At 40.5% G+C, this 24479-nt stretch overlaps 2 protein-coding genes across 2 annotated transcripts in view; both read right to left on the bottom strand.

The window, feature by feature from the left end:
• Positions 1–519: 519 nt before the first annotated feature.
• On the bottom strand, positions 520–1236 carry LOC142962891 (ribonuclease-like). Its single transcript, XM_076103572.1, has one exon. It carries the CDS (start codon positions 1000–1002, stop codon positions 520–522), a length of 483 nt encoding a protein of 160 aa, XP_075959687.1. The 5' UTR covers positions 1003–1236.
• Positions 1237–10750: 9514 nt separating this feature from the next.
• Positions 10751–24479, bottom strand: part of slit3 (slit homolog 3 (Drosophila)) — a 237875-nt gene continuing 224146 nt past the window's right edge. The window contains exons 33-38 of the mRNA XM_076103197.1: positions 22770–22900; positions 12867–13021; positions 12203–12363; positions 11501–11658; positions 11110–11315; positions 10751–11004 (exon numbers count right to left, since the gene is read on the bottom strand). Coding sequence (XP_075959312.1) covers positions 10751–11004; positions 11110–11315; positions 11501–11658; positions 12203–12363; positions 12867–13021; positions 22770–22900 — 1065 coding nt within the window. The remainder of the gene's footprint in view (positions 11005–11109; positions 11316–11500; positions 11659–12202; positions 12364–12866; positions 13022–22769; positions 22901–24479) is intronic.

The raw sequence follows: 24479 nt of genomic DNA, 5'->3' as shown, positions 1-24479 counted from the left end.
CATTCAGTACAGAACTGGCAGAGCAGGTAGAATTAAAAAGGCTTTAACTAGCAACGGACGGTCCTTTGTTGTTTTTGTCTTGTACTCCGCAAGAGATGCATATATTTCAGCCTTCACTTAGAAAAAAAGATCAAGAAGTTGCAACAAAAATATTTTATGTGCTCAACAGGTCATAAAGGTGAGTTTTACCTGCAAAGGATCAATCTAGTCTCTGTATCAGGGCTTTATTTTTGTTCTTTACAATCAAACCAATAGCTAATGTCCATTTTTAAAAACACAATACATGTGTACATCTTATTATTGCTAACGGAACAGCTCTAATAAAGAGCACATTCTTTTTTCACTAGCTTTAGCAGTAGCCCCTATTTCAAAAGGTCAATGACCAATGTAAACATATACATTATTATTCACATCTACACTGTGAATTATTGTACAAGACTGCTTAAAAAAAACAGACAACAGTATGCGGTCAAATGTATTTTATTTAACAAGAGACTGAAGAACACGGTCACTGTTGAGTCAGTTTTCAAAGTGTACGACGTCTCCGTCATAGTGCACAGGAAAGCCGTTCTCACATTTGATTGCAATTCTCCTGGTGCGTCGATGACCGCGGTACTGACAACGTGGACGCCTGGCCCCCTGGTTTTTCAGTTCACAGACAATAATGAAGAAGGAGGAGCTGCTTTTGGTCATCTGACCAAATGGCTCTCCTGCGCGCACACAGATGTCTACAACAAGGTTGGTGGTGGATAGGATGAAGGTATTGGTCTCCTTACACTCATTAGTGTTGGTTTTGGTGATACGTCTACTATCTATCACCTGGTCACATCTGTCAGCACTCATATGGTTGATAATATGCTGGTTTATAAACTCCCTGTAACGGTCGTTTGGCACCTGAGCGAGCACAGTAGCAGAAAGCAGCAGCATACAAGCAAATGGGATCCTCATGATTCTCTGGTGGAGGAAATATGGGGAAAATGTCCCGTTAAGATTCAGCAGCATAGGGGATACACTGCAATATCAAAACTATCATTATTATTTATATGCTCCATATGCAAATACATTTTGTGAGACAATTGGTGTAGTAGCATCACCATTGTTGGCAAATTATATTAAGAGCAGAAAACAATGAAAGCTATTAACCTCTTCAAAACTTATTTATTTTAAATATTATGCAAAATAAGATAATTAGAGCATTTAAAAAAATATTTAATAGACTTCACAAGCTCTGTAAAAATCCATAGAAATATCGTGAAAAAAAAAATGTACTGAAATACTTGTAAAAATAAGTCATTAAGAATTTAGTTTTTATGTACTGCAGACCTGCATATCAATCCTTGAAGCTAAGATGCAATACAGCCACTGAATAAAAGCCCTGCATGAACTCTAATCAGCTGGATAATAAAGTAAGAGTAAGACAAAAAACAAACCTTTAGGTAGGGTAACAAGTTGAACAGTTATTTGTTCTTCCGTACTTCTGTTTAGTTCTTGTGGCAGAAAAAACAAAAAAATAAATATTTATTATAAATCAAAATATATATTTTTTTTGTCAAAACAAATTGTCTTGCACATATTGAACTGTGTAATAAAAAGTATATTTACCTTTATCAGCAACACAGTGACAATGAAGTCTGTATAAACTGCAGAATCATTTATAGAATTTGTTTTGAACTTTGATTTCTTGGCCCAACGACGCAGTGGGAAGGGAAAGCACAGTGTAAGCTTGGTAAACAGGACAAACTTCATGTTTACTCTTCTTGGACCGTCTGTTAGGTCAGTATGAACAGGAACTGGACCAGAACTAAAACGCAACAGTATTTAATATTTTTTCCCTGGGTCCCAAACTAATGAACCAAACAACACGTGTGAAAACACCGTTAGACAACGATTTATGACATAAACAAACACAAGCAAAACAAAAATGAAAATAATCAGGTAAACTGGTTAAACGAGTCTTGTAGCTCCTTTTTCTTTTTGCATATGTCACCTGATTAGTCCTACATGTCCAGCATTTGCCCGTCTGCACAGCTGCTGGATTTGGCTTTGGTGGTTGTTTGCAAGGCGAGAAGATAGAACTTTGTTGACTGATGCAAACGTTTTCATTTGTAATTTGACATTTTTGAAACAATACATCTTCAGCATAAAAAGCACTCTATGCGCATCCATTTGTAATGTTTGCATCTAAAGAGAAACTATGCTGAGAATATTCTAATACAGTAAAAATGGTTTGTTAATGTACTCATTTTCAAATCAAAGATACGAAGGAAATAACAGATCACAACAACATTTGATGAGGACAGGTGTCTGTCTTTACTGTGAGGGTGGAGGATGAAGAGCATCCAAGTGCATCATGCTGGATCTACAAGAATTGCAGCTGCTGGCAGGTATTAAGTTGAGGCTCTACTTCAGTACAGCAGCCCTGGTGCGCATGCAGCAGTGTTTCTAACCACCTGGCCCACAAACCCAAGATGAGAACGTATCGCCAACCTTTCATGCACTTCTAACCTCGAGCACCCTGTGAAAAACAGGTCAGGTTTGTTCTCAGCGATCAGTCTTGGTGTTTGGTCAGGGTGTGAGAAATGGCCAGCCACAGCTTTTGTTCAGCAGTGTAGCTGTTGCATGTGGCTTTGGCCGTTGTGCGGTGAAGTAAAACGGTAAAGTTGCACGCACATAAATACAGCAAACTTAAAAGAACTATTACAGGATGAGAATATGTTTAAGTACAATGAGGTGCAGTGATGCATTGAAAGCTGCATTGACAAAATACAAAAACCCACAACCACAAGATAAAAGCCCTGTGTGAATAGATACTGACAGATATTAATGAGTAAAAATAGAAACCTTATTCAAGTAGGGATGACTTCTTTTTTCTTCTTTACTCGTTAGTTCCTTCTGCAAAAAAACAAGCAAAGTATTTGTTAATTTACCATTTACCCATAACTCAATAGATTTGTCTAAGCTATAATACAGATCATGGAAAGTGTACTTACCTGTATCACAGACGCTGCGCAGTGACAATGAAGTATCTGGTAACTGTTGAATCTTTTTTAGAGCTTGGTTCCTTGGCGTGAGAACTCCCCTCCCTCACATTGTCAATAATCATAGATGACCACAACCTATGTGGACCACAAGACTCAGTCTGTCTGCAAACACTAATGCTGCATCCTTGCTGCGACACCACAACCTGCTTTATACAAACTACTCCCTCCACCTCCCCTGCAGTTTCATCTATTAACGCTTATGATACAAGTGCATTTTGAATGTTTCTATTCAAATATCTTCTTGTCTATCAAATGCTTTGTATCTGGCAGTGAAATGCCTTTTCATTTTATTTTGGGCTAAATACAGTAAAGTAATACTACAGTGCAGATGACACAAGAGTGTGCAGTTTAATTCCCATTGGGCCATCAAAAATATACGTTTTGAAAGTTCTTTCAGTTAATTTACGAATCAATCAAATGACTTGTGCTACATTCTGCACATACAGGATTGCACACTAGTCTCATTTCTCTTGATGCTGCTGCCATCTTTTGGTGGGACACAGTGGGTTTTATAAATCACAAATAAAAGAGGAAATCACCAAGTTAAACTTACCAAATATGTGTTGAGCAGTTCAGATGTCATTCGTCATGCTAGGAGCAGCTCTATTGATGACAAATGTTTGTCCGTCGGTCGGTCAGTCCACCGCTTTGGTCCAGACTGGGGTCGCAAATTTCCAGGAATATTCAAAGTGAAAATTTTCATGGGAATCAATGGAAATGTATATGAAATTCAACCAAGTTCCACCCTACAGAAGAAATAAAAGCTTTTTAAAAAGGTACATAGGTTATACCGTCAAGCCAGCATATTTTGCACAGTAAAACGTGTTGTCAAAATGAAAAGCACAATTTATTGAGAGTTTGCAATTTTGTGTCCATATGTGCATTACTTTCCCGCTACCTGTGGTTGGTTATTTTTAATACCAATGAAATAAACTCTATTACGAGTGCATTTAAAAGAAGCAAACTCATTGTAGCAGCAGAGGGTTCAGAAAACAAGAGAGGACATTTTAAGAGATAAACCATAAAGTAGGATAATGTGTCACTTTACCAACAAAGTTAACAAAGTCAGCTTTCTGAAAGATAAAATTACACACCAAGCATTCAATATAACCTTTTTTCGCGGCAGACATTTTGACTTGCCATAGAAGGAAAAGCACCTCATAACAATAAACACTTAATGGAACTGAGTCACTGTTAATGTTATAAAATTCATCTGTGTTCTTTTTAAAGTTTGACAATCTTATGATATGTCAAACTGTGTGCTGTGAAAAAGGTTCATTGGTAAACTTCTGGACTCCATACATATGTTCACATTAAAAAGAAAATGCATATATCATAGATATATGACTTACACACATCTCAAGTATTTTCATAGCACAAAAACATGTTGGTCCAGGTCTAGATAAATAATAACAAGACAGACCACTAAAACCATTCACAGATCAAAAGGTTTGCAGTCACATCACAAATATCAGTGCATGTATCAAATACATGACTTATGGCTCTGATCACTATGCATACACAAAAAGTACCAACAGCACAGCTTAAAAACACACACACAAACACGCACACACAACATGTGACACACACCTTGTAGTTGCATCTTGAGTTTTCACTATTTTACCTGTAGTCCAAACTAAAGGGAATAATTCAGAGTTTGATACATGAAACCTGGTTTTCTCTTGTTAGGATCCTCTTTCCTTTAGGCCGTGGACAGTTGGCACTCTTACACTAACTCACTCCAAACCACAAAATTGAAATACACAGTTTTGATCGCAGTCCAGACCATACAGACTTCTGCAATGGGAAAAGTGTATTTTATACTTGTTAGGGGTTTATACTTATTAAATGTTCATAATCAGAACTTATAGTTTTTGTGATACTGCTGGACAGTTTTGGTGTTGACCCTTTTGTCACCTACGCTAAGTTTCCAAAAAGCGAAATGTGTGGTAACCTTTGTCCAAGCCATAGCCACTTCTCTATTTGAAGCACCTTCCTGTCTTGCGAAAGAAGTGTATCAGGCACTTCTGCAGGTGTAAGATTAAGATTAAGCCCTCCTCCTTCTCACCTCCTCTTGTCCTGTCTAGCCGATGTAACCTCGATATCAAGGGGGAAGTGAAAAGGGGAAATTCCCTCAGCCCCCCCCCTGGTTGTATGTGTGCTTAAATATACAAGTCCTCTTGTAATAAGTTGTTCTTGCTCGTGCAGACTGCCTGCACTCTGTATGATCATTGAGCCTTCTCTGCGCAGAGAATATTCTTTGTTTCAGCACCTTTAACCTTTAAAAGACTCACGGTTTAGCGGGTATAATAATTTCCACCACACTTCATTGCCACTGGTCACTGTGTTGCTGATAAAGGTAAATATACTTTTTTATTCCACAGTTCAATATGTGCAAGACAAACTTGTTGACAAAAAAATATATATTTCATATAATAAATATTTAGTTTTTAGTTTTTTCTGCCGCAAGGACTAAGGAAGAAGTAAAGAAGAACAAAGAACTGTTCAACTTGTTACCCTACCTAAAGGTTTGTTTTTTGTCTTACTCTTACTTTATTATCCAGCTGATTAGAGTTCATGCAGGGCTTTTATTCAGTGGCTGTATTGCATCTTAGCTTCAAGGATTGATATGCAGGTCTGCAGTACATAAAAACTAAATTCGTAATGACTTAGTTTGACCAGTATTTCAGTCTTTTTTTTTTTCACGATATTGCTATGGAATTTTACAGAGCTTGTGAAGTCTATTAAAGATTTTTTTAAATGCTCTAATTATCTTATTTTGCATAATATTTAAAATATAAATTATGGGTCGGAAGAGGTTAATAGCTTTCATTGTTTTCTGCTCTTAATATAATTTGATAACAGTGGTGATGCTACTACACCAATTGTCTCGCAAAATGTATTTGCATATGGAACATATAAATAATAATGATAGTTTTGATATTGCAGTGTATCCCCTATGCTGCTGAATCTTAACGGGACATTTTTTCCATATTTCCTCCACCAGAGAATCATGAGGATCCCATTTGTTTGTATGCTGCTGCTTTCTGCTACTGTGCTCGCTCAGACAAACGAGCGTTACAAGAAGTTTATAAACCAGCATATTATCAACAAGATGAGTGAAAACAGATGTGACCAGGTGATAGGAGAACGTAACATCAAAACCAACGATAATGATTGTAAGGAGACCAATACCTTCATCCTATCCACCACCAAACCTGTCAAAGCCATCTGTGGGAAGGCAGGAAAGCCATTTGGTCAGATGAGAAAAAGCCTCCAACCCTTCCCCCTTATTGTCTGTAAACTGAAAAACAATGTCAAGCCTCCACGTTGTCAGTACCGCGGTAAGCGATACACCAGATATATTGCAATCAAATGTGAGGACGGCTTTCCTGTGCACTATGACGGAGACATCGTACACTTTGAAAACTGACTCAACAGTGGTTGTGTTCTTCAGGCTCTTGTTAAATAAAATACATTTGACCGCATACTGTTGTCTGTTTTTTTTTAAGCAGTCATGTACAATAATTCACAGTGTAGATGTGAATAATATTGGAAACAAGATCACTAACAATGTTTACATTGGTCATTGACCTTTTGAAATAAGGGCAACTGTTAAAGCTAGTGAAAAAAGAATGTGCTCTTTATTAGAGCTGTTCCGTTAGCAATAATAAGATGTACACGTGTATCGTGTTTTTAAAAATGGACATTAGCTATTGGTTTGATTGTAAAGAACAAAAATAAAGCCCTGATACAGAGACTAGATTGATCCGACCTGTTGAGCACATAAAAGACTTTTTGTTGCAACTTCTTGGTCTTTTTTTCTCAGGGAAGGCTGAAATATAATAGACTTGTGGAGTACAAGACAAAAACAACAAAGGACCGTCCGTTGCTAATTAAAGCCTTTTTAATTCTACCTGCTCTGCCAGTTCTGTACTGAATGTGGCCCCCTCTTCCCTTAGACCACATTTTACTAAAACAGACTCTGAATTGGTCCGCCTCCACTGTGAAACAGCATGCAACTTACTGACACTGAAAGGAAAACTAAACGTTATGAACACAAACTCTTACATCACTGATACAATCAGTGGGGGGGGGGGGAGCAAATTATTCAAAGCAATTTAAGCCCATAATGTATCCAGCACAACAGCACAAATATGAACTCCTGTGTTGCAGCAGCAACAACAACTCAGCGAGGAGTCAAATCCACACAAACAGCCAACAAAAGCCTTGGAACCATGGAACTGACATCATTAGACTGGAAAACAAGCCAACTCTCTTGGTTGTTTTATGGTAAATAGGGTAAGTTTAACTTTCCATCGTTTGCAGTGAGGTCAGAATATGAATGGCTTCACCATATAATTCTGAGTTTCTGTCCCAGAGGCCTGTCCATTCACGGGTTCGCAGTAGCACGAGGCCGCGATGTAATTGTTTGTCATTCAGCAAGTGTAATCACCTTCACCTGGCTTCTCCTCGGTTGACTTCGTTAAGGGTGCAATATCATGTTTGACCACACGGACTGATGTTTACTGGCTGTCACAACTCAGGGGGGCGCTGTTTCACTCATTTCAGGAAACTAAAGAGAAAAATGGAGGCGACATGGCTGCGACAGTAGAATAAGAACTGTCTGTTATGTGACAGAAAAAATATTATTATTTACAAAAGACAGTGATTTTGTTGGGTGTGCCCCAAGGGAAGCCAAACCTGTTGGTACCAGAGCACAGCCTTATTTTACCAAATGCTAGTTGATTACATGTAGTTCAATTATTTATTTTGGGAAAGCTTTTGTAGTCACGGAGCTGTAAATATTGCTATAATTATACAGAATTGATCAACCACATCATTTAGTCAATGCTCTACATGATGCTGACAGCAGATCAAAGAAAATTCAAAGGATAAATAACAATTTACAAAAACTCTGTAAAGACAATAGTAGAATAAAAAATGATTATTCATATAATTTATTATAATTAATTTCAGACACAGACATGGACGGTTAGTATAGTTTCAATTGTAGTTTAATTTGAACATTCAACATAAGTATCAATTATCATCACTCACATATTCATGTTTTTTTCAACCTAAGACCTGGAAAATGGAAATGACTGAAAGGTTTGTTTCTATTGTCAAAACAACTAATAACTAAGGTATTTGATTCTGTTCACAATGAAGAACTAAACCTTTAGAAGCAGGAAAAGAGAGGACGAGTATACAGTTAAGAGAAGTGAGCAAAAGATAGAAGCTGAAAACAAAATGGGAGAAAAGAATGGGGGAAAGGTTGGTGATAATGAATGAAAATAGAGGAGACATCTTGGACAGAGACACCAAGACATGCAGAGCAAATCAGAGAGGGGAAAGGAAAGGTATGAAGAAAAGAAGTGAGACGGAGGATCAGGTAGAAGGAAGAGAAGATGGAAAACTGTGAAGTTGACAAAGATAATACTGATATGTCTCAAACCCAGATCTTTTTAGCTGTGAATTAACTGTAAAAGTGTGACAATACGTTGCACCTGTTGTAAACAAAGCAACAATGTATAAAGTAAACAATACAGTAGTAGTTACATTAAAGTATTTTGCTATGCTTTTAATCATGTTAGTCATCTATAGGCGGTTAAAAACCGTACTGATGTTTTCTTTTTCAGCTGTGTTGTGGTACCTCGGTCCAAAACACTGACTACTTTGCCTCAGTGGGCTAAGAGTTGTTAATGTGGAGGTTTGCTGTGATCAGACTGGAGCACTCTGTATTTTGGTCAATAACTGCAAGCCACTTATTTAAACCTCCGTCCGACAGTCTCAATATGGAAATTTAAACATTAACACATTATCAAAAAGCTGCACCGTAAACTGAAAAGTTAACATTTTTTAAGTGCATGAATGCTCCATGGATGTGTTTTTTCCTTATGCACCTTAAAGCACACCAAACAATCAGATCTGCATTTTACAATGGTATCATATAACACACTGAATGCATCACACATTAACACCGTAAGAGGAAAAATAAAAAAGATGGGTTCTTTTTGATGCTGCAATTTCACAGTAAACATGAGGCTAATGGCAACAAATAATTCATACCAAATGTACTGTGGCACGTTCATGGCTTCTCTTGTTTTTGAACTGTTTCAGTTTCTACACATTTCATAGAGCCGGCACACACAACCTGATCAGGAGACATGAGTATTTATTTATCGTTAGCATCATTTTCTTTGGGAACTAAGAAAAAAAGGCCACCGTGTAATTTTGATTGTGTCGTCATGGAGAAGTTCAACATTCAGTAGCAGTGGTTGACAATATTGCAGCAACATTTTTGGATAATTATCCGTTAAGGCAAATACATTTGACTTTGGCATAAAGGCTTTATTCTAAATAGTCTTCCTGCCCAGTCAGAAAATGATCAAATGTTGAGTAGCCATTTAAAGAGCAACTGAAACGAGCTGAACATGTTGTTTTTCCCTCCAGTGGTTTAACATCTCGCCTTCCTGCAGTGATGTAGAAACGTACCACTGGGTACACCGTGACATCACAGTTGGAGGTGGTTACAGGTGCAACAGAGCATACTTCTGACCACAAACAACTACACCCAGCAGTGCTGCACACCTGAAACGTTCAACCACAGGAGGCAGTGAAACACTTCTCCTCAGCATCAAGCTACTCTCTGAAGAAAGGGTGGTTTGATTAAAAATGGCTTCCTGTGTCCTGCTATGATCAGGGGATTTCCGTTGTATCTGTTCTAAAACTGATTTTAAATCTCAGCAGCTAATAGGCATAGACTCAGCATGATGCTAAATTTACAGTATGATTTCACTCTTGTTTATTTGAATGAGAATTCCTCACGTATATTTAATTCCTAATGAATAGAAAATGTCTTCATGTCAAACCTCAAGTGGCTCCAAGTCTGGTGTGCAACAGCAAACTAAAGAATAACACAACATAGAACAATGTGTTATACATCTCTGTGGAAAGAGTCTTTTATGGTTTCTCAAAGAACTCACATGTGAGGATGATGTCCATTATATAGTGAAGCAGGTTAGCTAGGCACATACAGTTCCCTTTTTCTCTCCAAGAGGGAGGCCATCAAAAGGCCGACACCTTTTCCTTGTTGTGGAATCAAGGGAGCTCTTCTCTCTCAACCCTCCTCTCAGTGTCCAAAGCCTCCCACACATCAGCGCTCACATTATCATGCAAATACACTTTGAAAATATAGAATTCGTTGGGTTAGGGTATATATTTATATAGATTTATACAAACATATAAATTCATATAATTTTAAGGAATGTTAATCTATTTTGCTGTGTATTTTTCCTCCTTACAAGGTACAAAATAACTTTCCATACTATGTAACACATTATATAATCAACACATGAAAAAAAAAAACACAACTTATCAGTCCTTTTATCATCTTTTAGAAAAGAAAATCCATAATAAAAATAAGTTCTATGTTTTTTTTTCTTACTTATATCTTACAATATATTTTCTCTCTGTCAAAAAACACACACACACACACACATGTCCCATTTTTGTTTTCCGTTTGTGGTTTCTCTCGGCGGCAAATTGGCAGCGGTCAAACTGAATGTGTAAAAAAAACAAAAACAATCACATAATGATGGTGCTCATCGATGTGGAAAACATCTCAGAGCGACAGCCTCGTAGACGTGTAGAATTCACAAAATGGCAGCGGTGGGTGTTGCAAAACAAACTAACAAACGGTGCTGTTACAACGGGCACTTGGAGCAGCCGCACTCCAGAGCAGTTTCCATCTCCTCGGAGTACGAGGTGCCGTCGCTGCAGCGGAAAACCGCCTTCCTCCTCCTGGTCTTGGTGACGCCGCAGCAAACACCTTGGGGTGCTGCCGCCTGGCAGGATCGGGGACAATCCATCCGAGGAATCTTGGTGGTGGACGTGCATGTTTTCATCGCGTGGTGGCGCTTAAGCACCTCCCTCACCATCTCTCCTTGACATGTAAGCTCTGGACATTAACGGAGAAAGGACATAAAACACACACATTATGTACTGATATTTGTCAAATCATGGCATGCTCTCCATATCTTCTTCTATTATTTTTCTATTTTACCTGTGTCACAGGTAGGCCCGGCGTACCCCGGTTGACAGTGGCATACGGGCTCTCCTGCCTCTGACACGTGACACTCCCCGTGTCCGCAGCGCTGCCCCCTGCAGGCTGGAGGCTCCTGCCGTCGTTCACAGTACTGACCCTGGTAGCCTTCAATGCACTGGCAACTGTAGGACTGACCCTTCGGCACACACAGACCATGAACACATCTGGAGGTGAGAGGAAGGGAAGAAGGCAGACAGGTTAGGAGAAGTGGGTCATGTTGGGGCAGATGCCAATAACGTCTTTGTTTGCAGTGTAAATGTGCAACTACTGCAGCAGCAGGAATAAGTTCACACAGCACTTATGTCTTTCTGAACGTTTACGTACACCCGTTTCTGCTGTCTCGGCTTACCTGCTGTTCTGACAGGCGCTCGGTACTGTCGTCTGGTCACAAAGGGCCCCGCTGCGTCCCGGAGGACAATCGCACGTTACCCCCGTCTCTCCGCCCTCCCTGCACGCACCCTGAGCGCACACACTGCAGGAATGACACCCCGCGAGAATGCCCTCGGCCTGGTGACGGAAAAAGACGGGGAGAAAATATTGTCATGGGAAGCTGAGTCACGGGGCCTTTTACTGCTAATGGAAGTGAGCAGAGGGGGTGTAACCTACTGCTACAGTCTTAATCCTCTTTGGAAGTCAGAGACAACAACTGTTCTTTTCTCTTACAGCTGCTGCCAGCATGGGTTTGTTCAAATGTGACCTAAAAATCTTTATTATATCAGTCAAAATGTTTTCTACTGTTTGTCGCTTATATTATGAAAATGTAGTCCTTTGTTTTGACTGATTTTGAGCATAAAGAAGCAGCATTATTGTCATCAGATTTTACATCAGACATTTCTGCTGCATGTCTGCTTTCTCTTGCGCAACATAACTTTGTTTGCTGATATTACTTGTAAGACACACAGTTGACGGTTCTGACAAGACATAGCACCAAAAGAGGTTTCAATATATTTCTCAATATGGCTCTAAAGGCTGCTGCAAAACTCCTTTAAAGCCAGGCTCAGATACATAATACCGCTTTCTTGAGAAAAAAGAACCCTCCCCATGTAATTACCTTGCCCTCGACGCCTTGCAGTCGTGCTCCTCCTGCCGCTCTGTAGCTCAGGTCTTGAGGCTCCCCGTTGATCCGGACATTGTGGATGCATCCGTTAAAAGTCTGAGGGGAACGTTCAGGGCCGGGTCGCAGACCTGAGGCCACCACCTGAGATGGTACTCCTGGGAAACGGAAGAGAAGACAGGAAGTTATAGAAATTGAAAATTGTGAAAAAAGAGAAATGGGATAAAAATTGGTATGGAAACAGGGAAAAGAGAAAGCCAATTTAAAGGCGGATTGCTCGATTAATACACTTCACTTATCTCTGGTTTCATTCTTGATCGCCTCTTACAGTAAAATACAATCTTTCCGGCGAGAATACGGCGTAATAACTCTCACTTTTGCACAACAACATTATGTTTCTTTCTAGTACTTGAGAAAAAAGGCAGACTGTTCTCAGGGGCATGTATTGCCCTTTTTTTCTAGGGAAAGTTGAACAAAAACAGTTCTCCATCTCTTCACCACATCCCTTGCTGGGACTTAGTATGTGTGTGTGTATTTGTATGTTGTGGGTGTATTTGTATGTACCCATGCATGGCAAACATGCGATCACAACCACAAAAAGGCAGTAAAGGGCGGGGAAAAGTAACATCTGTATGTTCAGAACATGTGTCCTTGTGCGTACCTCCTATGTAAAGTTGGGTGTTGTGGTCGACGGAGGGCTGGCGTGCCAGCTTGCCCAGGCTCTTGGGGGCCCCGTTATCCACCACCAGGCTCAGTGAACGGTTCTGAATCAAAAGCTCAACCGCGTGGAAGAGCCCGTCATTCACCGACTCAACGCTGTAACACACAAACACACACAGGAAAAAAGGAAGGAGGGATTTTCAGTATGGTTCCTATTATGATAAATTACTGTTGAATTCTACACCAGACAGGAGAATTAGAGAGGAAAAAAGACGATAGAGCAAACTGGAAATGCCGGAGACAAAACAGACTCCAAACATGTTCAAGTCAAACATTTCTTTTCTTTGTTTTGTTGTGTTTGCAAATTGACCAAACCAAATGAAAAAGAAATGAGGGAAATCTATGTTGAAATGTTATTCTCAGACATAAAACAGACTGAATACATCCTCGTTGCAGAGCTCTTTTAAAATAGATTATGTTGTGCTCTCGATCTAGGCCATGGTTTTTTAACATGGGGGTTGTGGCCCAGAATGGAACCCCTAGACGCACACAGTCTTGCGTATATGGCCGGACTCAACCACTTAAAGCATTAATGTTAAAGAAAGAGGCTCTCTTACTACAGCGCTGATATTTTTTTGGGTGAAATAAATGTTTCCACCGAAGAGGAGCCTCATCATGACCTTTCGCACCATGTCTGACCCTGGGAAGAAAGTGTGTGTGTGTGTGTGTGTCTTTGTGATAATGTGTGTCTCTAAGATTCCCCACTAAGTGGTTTTTCGCTGGAGGGGAGACAGACAGCTATAGAGACAGTGGTTTGGCACAGCCGAAAGAGAGGGAGAGAGAGCGGGAGTGAGAGACGGAGAGAGGTAGATGGTGGACTGTTTAAAGCGGACTGTGCCTCCGTTCACCCAAGTTATTCCTTCCCTGAACCCGGAGAAAACCAGCAGAACATAAAAACCCCCCCAAAAAGAACAAGTGAAGCCACTCTTTCCGTTGGTGGTCTGCTTCAGACTCCCACAGCTAAACATCAAGACAATACATCTCTTTGTCTGCAGCCATTCATCGGCTAACTAGCTAAGGAGCCTCAAGTGAGCTCCGATTGACGGCTGTTTATAGAGCCTTCAGATTACAGTGATGTTACATTAACAGCCAATGGTGCAGGGTTGTGAGTTCTGGAGGTGGGCCAGTGGGACTTCCACAGAAAATGCTGATCATACAAAAGGAGAAACACAGGGAACGGAGCAGATGCAGTAGCATTAGCTGGAGGCAAAGCTTAAAGAAGTACAATCAGAACAGGGTGGAGAGGAAGAAGACACATTGAAAAAGAAAATAATTAGGAAATGGCCTGAAAAAAATAATAAAAATGAACACAGAAAAATCATACCCCCTACATTTCATTGTCGGGTTTACAACATACGCAAGGACATTTCAATAGGTAAGAATCATGGTGTTATTATTAATTACTAACTGATTTACATTCTCTCATTTGTACTTTGTCCTTGTTTGACTTGTAATACAACATTTAATAAGATAAAAGTTTAAAATCAGATTACTTCATGAACAGAAAATGCAAATCTGAAATTTTACGCAACCATTTTTGCAAAAAAAACAACAACCCTGTTCTTCTGGACATCGATCTGGTTCAGCATTGAGCCGGCGGTTTCTAAAATAAGAGCTCTTACTTCACTGCAGACCCAACACAGACACAGACATGGTTTCCATTAGAAGCCGTGTAATTTAATCATGGTCAAAATGATGGTCTCCCTTCTCTCTATCCTATCCTCAATTTGTATTTTCTCTCTCGCTCTGCCTTTTCTCTACTTCATGTCCTATCATCCTCTTCTTTCCTCTCTTTCTCTCCTCCCTCATCTTCGTCTTCCTCCCTGGTTTCTCCTGGTATCACCTCTTCTTGTCTTTCTTGTGCTCAGCCCTCCTTTCCTTCCTTAACAACAGTCCTTTCTACCCGCTTTACTTCTCTAAGGCTCCTGCACTTATATTCTAGAAGCACTCCATCCTTTTTTTAAATGTATCCAAGAGTCTGGAAAGTTAAATCAAACAAGCAGCTCACACCACTGAGGACATTTTCATAATGATCTTGAGCTCCAGTTTGAACCTCACACACTCATTTTGGCATATTTTACACACACTCTGAGCTGTGAACCTACAGTGACACCAAAGATCCACTGGGTGGCAGTAGATGACTGATGGTCAAACCTTCACCCTCAGAGTAGTTGCCGATAGACCTGCAGGGAGTGTGTGTGTGTGTGTGTGTGTGTGTGTGTGTGTGTGTGTGTGTGTGTTTGCAGGCTTCATCAGTGTTTTGTCAAGTTGATGTTTTCCAGAACCTCACTGAGACGTGTTTGTGTGTGATTGTCTCTATTACAAATACACAAATATCTGAATGCATATTATCTTAATTAACACCATGTTTAAGCATTTGTACTATTTTGATCAATATGTATCAGTGTGTGTGTGTGTGTGTGTGTGTGTGTGCGTGTGTGTGTGTGTGTGTATGAGCGCATACTTAAGTGTGCATTTCAGGTTCTTTGAAGTCGGCTGTTTTGGCGTGTGTTTTAGTGAAAAGGCAGCCCATTATGGAATTCAATAAAAAACAAACACCGCCGTATAGCAGATTTCAACAGCCTCTCTCTCTTTCTCTCATCGTGTTTCACCCTAACCCACAAGGGACGTCAACTTCCTGTCAGTCCAGAATCAAATACACCCTGAATGAGCGCATACACACACAAATAAACTTCACACAAAAAGAAAAGAACTTCCTAAAATCCCAAACTGGCTTGTTTTTAATATAACTGAATCAAATGCAAACCCAGCAGTAATTACAGGTTTCTGACTATATTTCAAACTGAAAAAAAAGAAAAAAACTTAAGAAAACAACCACGCAGATCCACTTACACTGTTAAATCTAATTAGGCACCACTATCATTTACTTACAGTGTTTCTGAACCACATTTGCGGTGCGTGTGTTTGTTTCTGTACATTAATATGTCTATAAGTGTGTGTTTGTCTGGCTGTATGTGTGCACATGCATTTGCAGTCTTTAGTGTGTCTGTATGTTAGAGTCAGTTTTGTATGTATGTGCATGTTTGTGAGTCTGCATGTGTCTGCATGATTCCATGTGTGTATGTATGAGCATGTGTGTCTGTGTGTGTGTGTGTGTGTGTGTTTTTAGCAGCCAAATCTGATTAAAATGACGTTCAGCAGACAGACGTCCCAGTCCCATATTGCCGTGGTAACCTCAATTAGTCATTGCTGAGACGGCAGCTGCTGAACGACGAGCTCCTTCACTGTTTTCCTTCTTTTTTTCAGCTTTCATTAAAAAGCAGGCCGGCCGGTTCAGATGAAATTTGTACTTTTCAGGAGAGGATTCGTAGGGTTTTGATGCCGACCGCCAGGAAGGACTGCTCGTTGTTTCAGGCCTATAAGGTTTCAGTATTAGAACGTTTGAATTGCCTCTGAGCGTTTTAAACCTATAATGTTAAAGGATCATCTGTTTAGCCCGGCGGTTTTTAAGAGCCAGATTCAGGTCAGAGATTAGGTCACTTAGACTCATCTAAATCTGGGCATAAAATCATTTCTATGACCTGTTTCTTACTAAAAACGTATGTACAAATTGTATGAGTGTGACAGTCTAAGTATGTATCAATACACACATCGTATCTTATTTATTTTGGATGCCAAAACATCAGGAGGAACTAGGTTCATTTGTTAGTGTGTATGGTGAGTGGCTATACAGTGTGCACTGTGAACTTTGTCTCCTTTGAGGGCATGTAGGGGTTCCCTCAGATCCCCAAACCCTTTTAGCGCTGGTATCTCGACAGGTCCTCTTTTTCAGCACATAATCCCTCACTGGCCCTCTTTCTCTTCTTCTTCTGCCCAACCATCCACCATCATCCCTCCTCGCCCTACTTCTGTCTTTTCCCGTCTTTTTTTTTCGTCCACTCATGCATCCACCCATCACTTCCACTGCCTCTACCCTTCTGTATCATCCATTTCTCCTTTCATGTAACCATCCCACCCTCTGTTGCTCGCTGATGAATAACAGTAGATGTGATCTCTTTGACCCGATGGGAGATTAGTGCGTCATTAGTAAAGGGCAACACATTAATACACAACAAACACACACACTCTCTCTCCCCTACACACATGTTCATTTAACACCGGGCATGCATAACCACTCTCATCTGTTGCTAATGAGAGCAGTGAAGGACTTGTACGCCTTCTCCTATTTTTAACTTTCAAAACTGAGGTAACTAATTAACCATATTACCAGGATTAGTTGCATGGTCTGGCCACCACTGCTACATTCCAGCTCGTTGTGAAAAACTGGCTTGAACATGATGCTGTTCCTGGCTCTCTGGTTACAAGATAACCAACCCAGGGATCGCTCAGAAACATCCCAGGGACTGGCGTCGATACCTGGCCCTCAGTTGTACAACCGCAGTAACTGTACGAACAGAGCCAATGGTCGGGATCTGCCAGAATTGCTGTGCTCAGACTGTGGTGGTTAAATAGTTACGCCATCCTGAACAGTGTCAGTTGAATGGTGGCAGGACGTCCTGCTGTGTCTACCTGGCCATGTGGTTTGAGTCAGTTTACAATGCATTTCCAAATTAAGGCAGATAAGATAGTCCATTTGCAATGCTCAGACTAATGCAATCCAAAGATGGCACATACAAAAGAATACATAGAGGCTTGTGGTATAATGAGCCCCAGGCCTGGAGCTGGGCCTCGTCTCCTTCCAGATCGCTAATGCTAAACATAACACAGACGGTGTTTACTTAGTGCTTAGCATTGTGCTCAGACATGATTTGGTTCTATGGATCACTGTTTCTTTCTCTCGCTTCCAATCTTCATTTTTCTCTGCGTCCTCTTGTGGACCTTCTCATGTTTCCCGTTATGCTCTCTTGTCTCCATTTGTGTCTTCCAGTTTAAGGCTTTCTTTATCGCTCAATCTTTCCTTTCTGCTACTGTACACTTTCTTTGTCCCTTTCTGTCTTCACCTGTCTCTCTTTTCCACTTTATTTCTCTGCTTCTGTCAGTTTTTCTTGCACTCTGCCTGGCTGCCTGTCTCCCTCTCAGGCGTGGCCCGTGTCAAGTTAACACCACCAGACAAGGATAATTCCCTGACTCACTCTGTGGTTTACTTTTCCCCTCTGCTCTTCCCCCTCTTTCACTCCATCCCTCTTGTCATCCCTCACTCCTCTTTCATCCATCCTCCAATTCAACCGTGTCTCATGGGCGTTTTTTTTCTCGCCTGTTTCTATCCGTCTGTTTTATCCCTCCCTCTTCCTCTTCTGGCGGGCAACTTATTCTGCCCAGTTATCTCTTTGTCCTGTTGTCTGCTATTTCGCGCCTGCCTTCCGCTGAGCATCAGTCTATCCATCTGTCTATCTCTCTATCTATGTCTGCCTCTCAGCCTCTCAGCGGATCAATCTGTCTTTCTATGCATCCAGACGTCCCTCCGACTGTCCTCTTCTCTCTCCTACTCAGCCTTTTCAACCCAGTCTCCGCCCCTCCCCATCTGTGCCAGGTAATTAGATTAACCCCATCATTTCATTCGTTCATTCCTTCCTCTCTAACAATCCCTTCCCCTTGTCCTCCTCTTGCCTTTCCACAATGCATCATGTATTGTGAACACTAGCACATATTCCAGTTAAGGTCATATTTGGGATAAGTCATGTGGTTTCTACTCATCTACCCACCCAGATTACAAACCACCATTCGTGGGAAGAAATGGAAAGTGGACAAATGGCAACAAAATACAGCAATCTATACGGAGTGAAAGGTTGTTGTTTTGGTCAACCAGAATGTCTTGCTACCCAGACGACCTCTTGACATATATCCGCTGAAGTCTCCTTGAGCAGGTGACGGTCTCTACCAGCTCCAGGTAGCTGACCCTGTGCTCACCTACAGGATTCCCTACAGCATCACATTATTACTATAATGAAGCTGTTTGTATGCATCAGTTTATCAAAGATCAGGTAGGACAGGATACAGAGTTCACATTCACCAACACAATGCTACACAACTGAATAACCTCCACACATGATGGAGATGAACTTAGCGTAGCTTTTAAAATCTGACTATGCTGCAGCACGTGTGGAAGAAAGTAAGTTTCTATGAATACATGTGACAGCAGAGGCATAACAGTAGATCTCATGTGCAAACTGAAACTGCTGAATTTGTCGTCACATTACAACAGTAGCAGCTTCACTGTTTAAGTGCAATGCTCAAAAACCTGTGAATGCTGACACCATGTTCGATGGCAAAGAAACTATCGTCCTGTCCAACTTAATCACAAATTATACTACTTTTCGCCTCCACATGGTACCTTCTGACTGCAGAGTCGACGCAGACCGTCTGCTTGCAGCCCAAAATGTACGACCGAGCAGACTGTATGCGTGGACCACGCGTGTCGACAAATGTGAACCAAACCTAGAATAAACAGAACCACATGGGTGTCCGCTGTCCGTTTTGGAGTATAGCAGGCCATTAACAGTTTAACACCTTGCATTAAACTGTTACCACCGTGCAAAGACTACACTCCTCCCATCATTATTCCTCCACTGAATGTTATAAGAGAAGGAAACTTATTAAGAGCCTGACTCAACTCACATGTTCAGAGGAAACCAATGCAGCATGCCAGTGTGTCTACTTATGACAAACAAGTAGAATGTTGCAGAATAAGACAAAATCAAGAATAATCTGAAATACATGCACATTTTCCTCTGGGTACAAATCCTGAAACTAAGCATACAAAAAGGGTTTATATGAATCATGATTGAAATGCCTGATGCAGTAACAATCTTGCCCTTGAAGTAGTAAATTGTGGCTTCAATTTTCTTCTCCTGCAGCTACTTGCAGGATTTATAATATGACATCGTGGTTCATCCTAAAGTCAAATTTGTTATGAAGCTGGTTGCATATTATCGTCAGAGGCAGTGAGGCTACCAGCATCTCCTCCTCCTGTGACCTTGTCTCTATCCGCAGAGCCAAAACCACGAAGCCAGACGTCAAATGCTTAAAAAACAAATCCCTGATCGAAATACAAAGGAAGAATGGTGAGTAAATTAAAAAGCAATAAACCCTCATTTCTCCTCCTTCCTCTCTCCATCGTCTTTCTCTCTCTCTCCTTTAATTCATCCAATTACACCAGCATCTGTCTCTCTCTCTCTTTCTCTCTCTCTGCCGTGGTACAGAAAGCATTTTCAATATTTATATAATACTGTAAAATGTATTTTCATACTTTGGCATAATTACCATAAAGAATGAGACCTTGGTCAAGATGATTGGTAGCCTCTGTCTCACACCAGTGGTATTGTTGGGTCTTTTTCAAATTTTTTTTTTTGTTCCTTTCCATGCAGGACTAAATGTTGAAAGTTATTTTTCCTTTCCTTTAACACCTTTCATTATCTGCCACTGCGAGAAACTCTAGAAATACCAGCTCTATTTGGATTGGCAGAGCAGTGCCCACTCCCTGCCTCGTGCAATAAAACTCCTCTTTGACATTAAGTGTTACAGTAATGTAGATACACTATATGATGCTATAGTCCACTGCATGGATCTTTTCTAACACACTTTACATGGCATATCATCTTGCCAGTAGTCCTCAGATGATAATGAAATATTGCTGCTGATGTAGCATGTGTTACATGTTATCAAGTGTTTTGTATGTTTTGCGCTGTTGGTCTGTTGCAAACTGAACGTCCCTCCAGACAATACATGGGATTGAATCTTGTATCATATATCCCTCTCACATCTCTCTTCTTCGTTCCTCCTGACACAGACAGAGATGCAGACAGAATCAATAAGAGCCAATCAGCACCAGACAGAGATGGACACGGACCTTTCTCTCTCTCTCTCTCTCTCTCTCTCTCTCTCTCTCTCTCTCTCTCTCTCTCTGTCTACTTTAGTGTAAAGTCGGGCCTTCTTTTCTGCCTCTCTTTTTCTCTTTCCTTTATCTTTGTCAAACCCTCCCTCCTCCCTTTGACCTCCTTCAATCCACCCTTCAGTCAGCTTTGCGTGCTCCTCTAAAATGGCGAGGACAGAGAGTCAATAAGGCGTCACAAGCCGAAACACGCATTCATACTGTGAATGTGTGTTATTATCTAAAGCTCAACCAGCTCTTTTATTATAGCCACATTTCAACAGAAAACAGTTTATAGTGGTGAGAATACGATAATAACATTATGTATAATTACATTTTATGATTGCATTTTTGTTGTTGTCTTGAATTATTACATACAGTAGTCTCCTAAGGGCTGAGAGAAGCCCATGACCCCTCAGGCTCATATCTATACTTGTTTGTCACTGCATCAAATGGCTTATGATTCAGTACAACTTGTGTTCTTCAAAATGTCTTGTTTTAAGAAGATACAATGACTTTGATATTTGAAAACAGAATTTCTGAACTTCATTATTTTTCAACCTGGCCGCCATTTTCCCATGTTTTTGTGTCTGTTATTATTAGTGTGTGACTACATTATGGAAGGGAGCATAGAGAGAAATAAAAGCTTTCCTTTACTTTTCACTTGATCCGGTCTGTCTATTCGCTCAGAGCAGTCTCGTTCTGAAATCTCATCCACATTTTTGAAATCAGCTAAATATCCAGGCATTAGAAATATTTTCGGACAACCCGAAGTTGCCGGCACAACACCGGCACTCATTTGTCACTTGACTTAACACAATGACAAACAGAATGGATCAAGTGAAAAGTAAAGAAAACCCTTTTATTTCTCTGTATGTTCATTTCCATAATGTTGTCAGACACTTATAATGACAATCTGTCAGTGACAAAAACAAACACTTTTAGTGGACGCACATTGACGGTGAGGAATTGCTCCGATCGATTACACTGCAGCCGTCTGCAGCGTTCTCCCTCAGTTCTGCTACAAGAAACTATTGAAAACATTATCATGGTCTTTTCCTGGATTACCATCACTGTTTCCTTAGTTTACCTCCGTATATCTCCTCATGTGAGACTGTGAATGTAGTTTATCATATAATATCCAAGGTGCTACACAGACTGAATGAGCTTTTGTTTCCACTGTTTGAAGTTTTACCTGAAGGCTTTCACTCAGGGACATGAATGTCTGGAAGGAATCTTTCTGAGTTCATGTTTGTTTCTAGAGGGAAGTGCTCATAGATGTATCTGCTACCGTGTCGGTGTGTGTGTGTGTGCGTGTGTGTGTGTGTGAGAAAGAATATGCTGGTGGATTTGTGTGCTCAAGGCCAGATCAGCACCTGCTGAAAAGTCTTTAAAGTATTGTAAATAAAAACCTCAGATCCTTGAAACCTTTAGTTGTTGGTGAGTGTGTGTGTGTGTCTGTGTACGTGTGTGTGTGGACTTTTTGTATTCATAGTCCCCTTGCACTACCTTGAACCTCTGTAACACTTGAATCTGGTAAATGTTATAAAGTACAGTGGATACAAAAAGATGATTTAAATGTATGCGAGTGAATGAATGTGAATCATTAACCCATGTTGAACCCGAGCGGTATTTGAATTCTTGGGTGTTTCCTCCACACTTTCCTCTGTGCATGTGTGTATGTGCTTTTTGATTTCCTCAGTGCATTTAACCTACCTTGAACCCATGTATCATCTGAATGAATCCATTGCATTTTAGTTATTTAGTTAAAAAAGCGTAAATAAAGCACTAAAAATCAATGTGCATGTGTTATTGAGAGTAAAGTAATACGAGTGCGCAGATAATTGAGTTAACAATGTGTGGGATTTTAAAACCTAAACCATGTTTAAACTTGACCTTCAACATAATATGCTACATGTAAATGAATATGCAAATCATTCTTCAATGTAGACGATAAGAAAGTGAGGGAGTGCTTTTCTCTGTGTGTGTGTGTGTGTGTGTGTGTGTGTGGCCTACCTATAAACGGTGGTGGGTGGGTAGTTGGCGATGTCGTAGATGAGTCGTATGTGTCCCTGGTACAGTTCCAGAGCCAGCGGGTCGTGGTCCTCCTTGTACAACAGAATACCGTTGTCTTTATCTGTAGCCACCTAGAGAGACAGAGAGGTCGGATAAGAAATAAAGACATATTTGAAGACAATGGGTGATATGCTGTATATCAGGTGTTTTCAAAGTCTGAGACTGTGGGCCTCCCCTCAAACAAAGCTTGGGAACCCCCAGTTAGATGACATACTTTGTTTCACTCAATTATTGGATGCCTATGGGATCATGATTATCTTATTTGATCCCATAGACACTCAACAAATTAGCCAGGATGGCCAAATATTGCTGTTTGACATAACTTCAGACTACACCAAATAAATGAAAAAGGTCTGTACCTCAGGCATTTATTAGTTTCACACTCTAGGAAAGTGAGAAAAACTGCAAAATTCCACAAAACTACTGCATTTCTGAACTATTGTAATATTTCACTTCCATTCACTGAGCCTCCCCTGAAACAGTTTGGACCCACTTTGAAAACATCTGCTCTATATCATTCATCGAGGACATTGCCGACATAACTGTGGCAACACAGCTGACAAGAATCATCTAATATTGGTTGTGACATTAGACGAATACAAATAGGATTGGCAATGTACAGAGTCTGTTTTGTTTTAATTGTCTAATTTGGAAGAATTATGGTTTCACTACAGATTCCCACTTTTTAAGAGGAAACCCAAAACAAATCCACAACTAGTTAATAAAAGCAAACGGCAGGTTAAGCCTCACGTGCATTGCATTACATTGCATTGCATTACTTTACTCTCAAACCGCTAAAGAACTGCGTGAAAATGAGGAGAAAATGTAAATTTCACCACACACGTCCCTAAACGATGTCACTCGCCTCCCTCCCACACAGACGCACTTGACATGTCACACTTGCTCGCATGCGCCGCTAAGCGCTAACTAACTAGCGAGTGGAAATGGGGCCATGAGGCCAAGCACTTAACACTCTGGCTTCAATGGAGCATAGCCAAGTCAACACCTGCTAACAAGCTGCTGGAAGAAAAAAAAAGACGAGATCGAGGCAGAGCAAAGAGAGAAAAGGAGGGAGAAATGTAGAGAACAGAGGAGAGAGAAAGGGGGATGGAAGAAGAGAGTCAGATATAGAAAAGTGGGTGAAGAGAAAACTGGTCTGCAGACGGAATGAAAAGAGGAAAAGTGTTGAAGAAAAAAACAAAACATTGAGTGATTTATGAAGTGCTGTGGCCCTTTCATTCTTTTTTTTCATTTCTCTCTCCTGCCTCAGTCAGGGCCTCTTGGTAGAGATTTAACAGCCTTGGCACTGACATAGAAAGCTCCTGGCAGGAACGCAGAAGCACACATCCAAACACACACACACACACACACACACACACACACACACACACACACACACAGACACACACACACACACAGATCCAAACAGGTGCTAAATATCAATTAGAATGCACTCCTTTTCTTGTTTCTCTTTCACTCACTTACACATTAGGATATGTGTCTCAGGTGTCCAAAATGTATGGTCTGTGTGAATGAGTGTGTGTGTGTATGTGTGTGTGTGTGTGTGTGTGTGTGCATGGAAACAGAGGATGTAGCAGATGTTTGCTTTGCTTCGTCGGCACTAAGTCGTGCAACTCTATAGGTTTGATT

The sequence above is a fragment of the Anarhichas minor genome, unplaced genomic scaffold (assembly GCF_050575085.1).
Source record: "Anarhichas minor isolate MPS153535 unplaced genomic scaffold, ASM5057508v1 ptg000028l, whole genome shotgun sequence".
NCBI lineage: Eukaryota > Metazoa > Chordata > Actinopteri > Perciformes > Anarhichadidae > Anarhichas > Anarhichas minor.
This window is presented reverse-complemented; position numbering and strand designations above follow the sequence as displayed.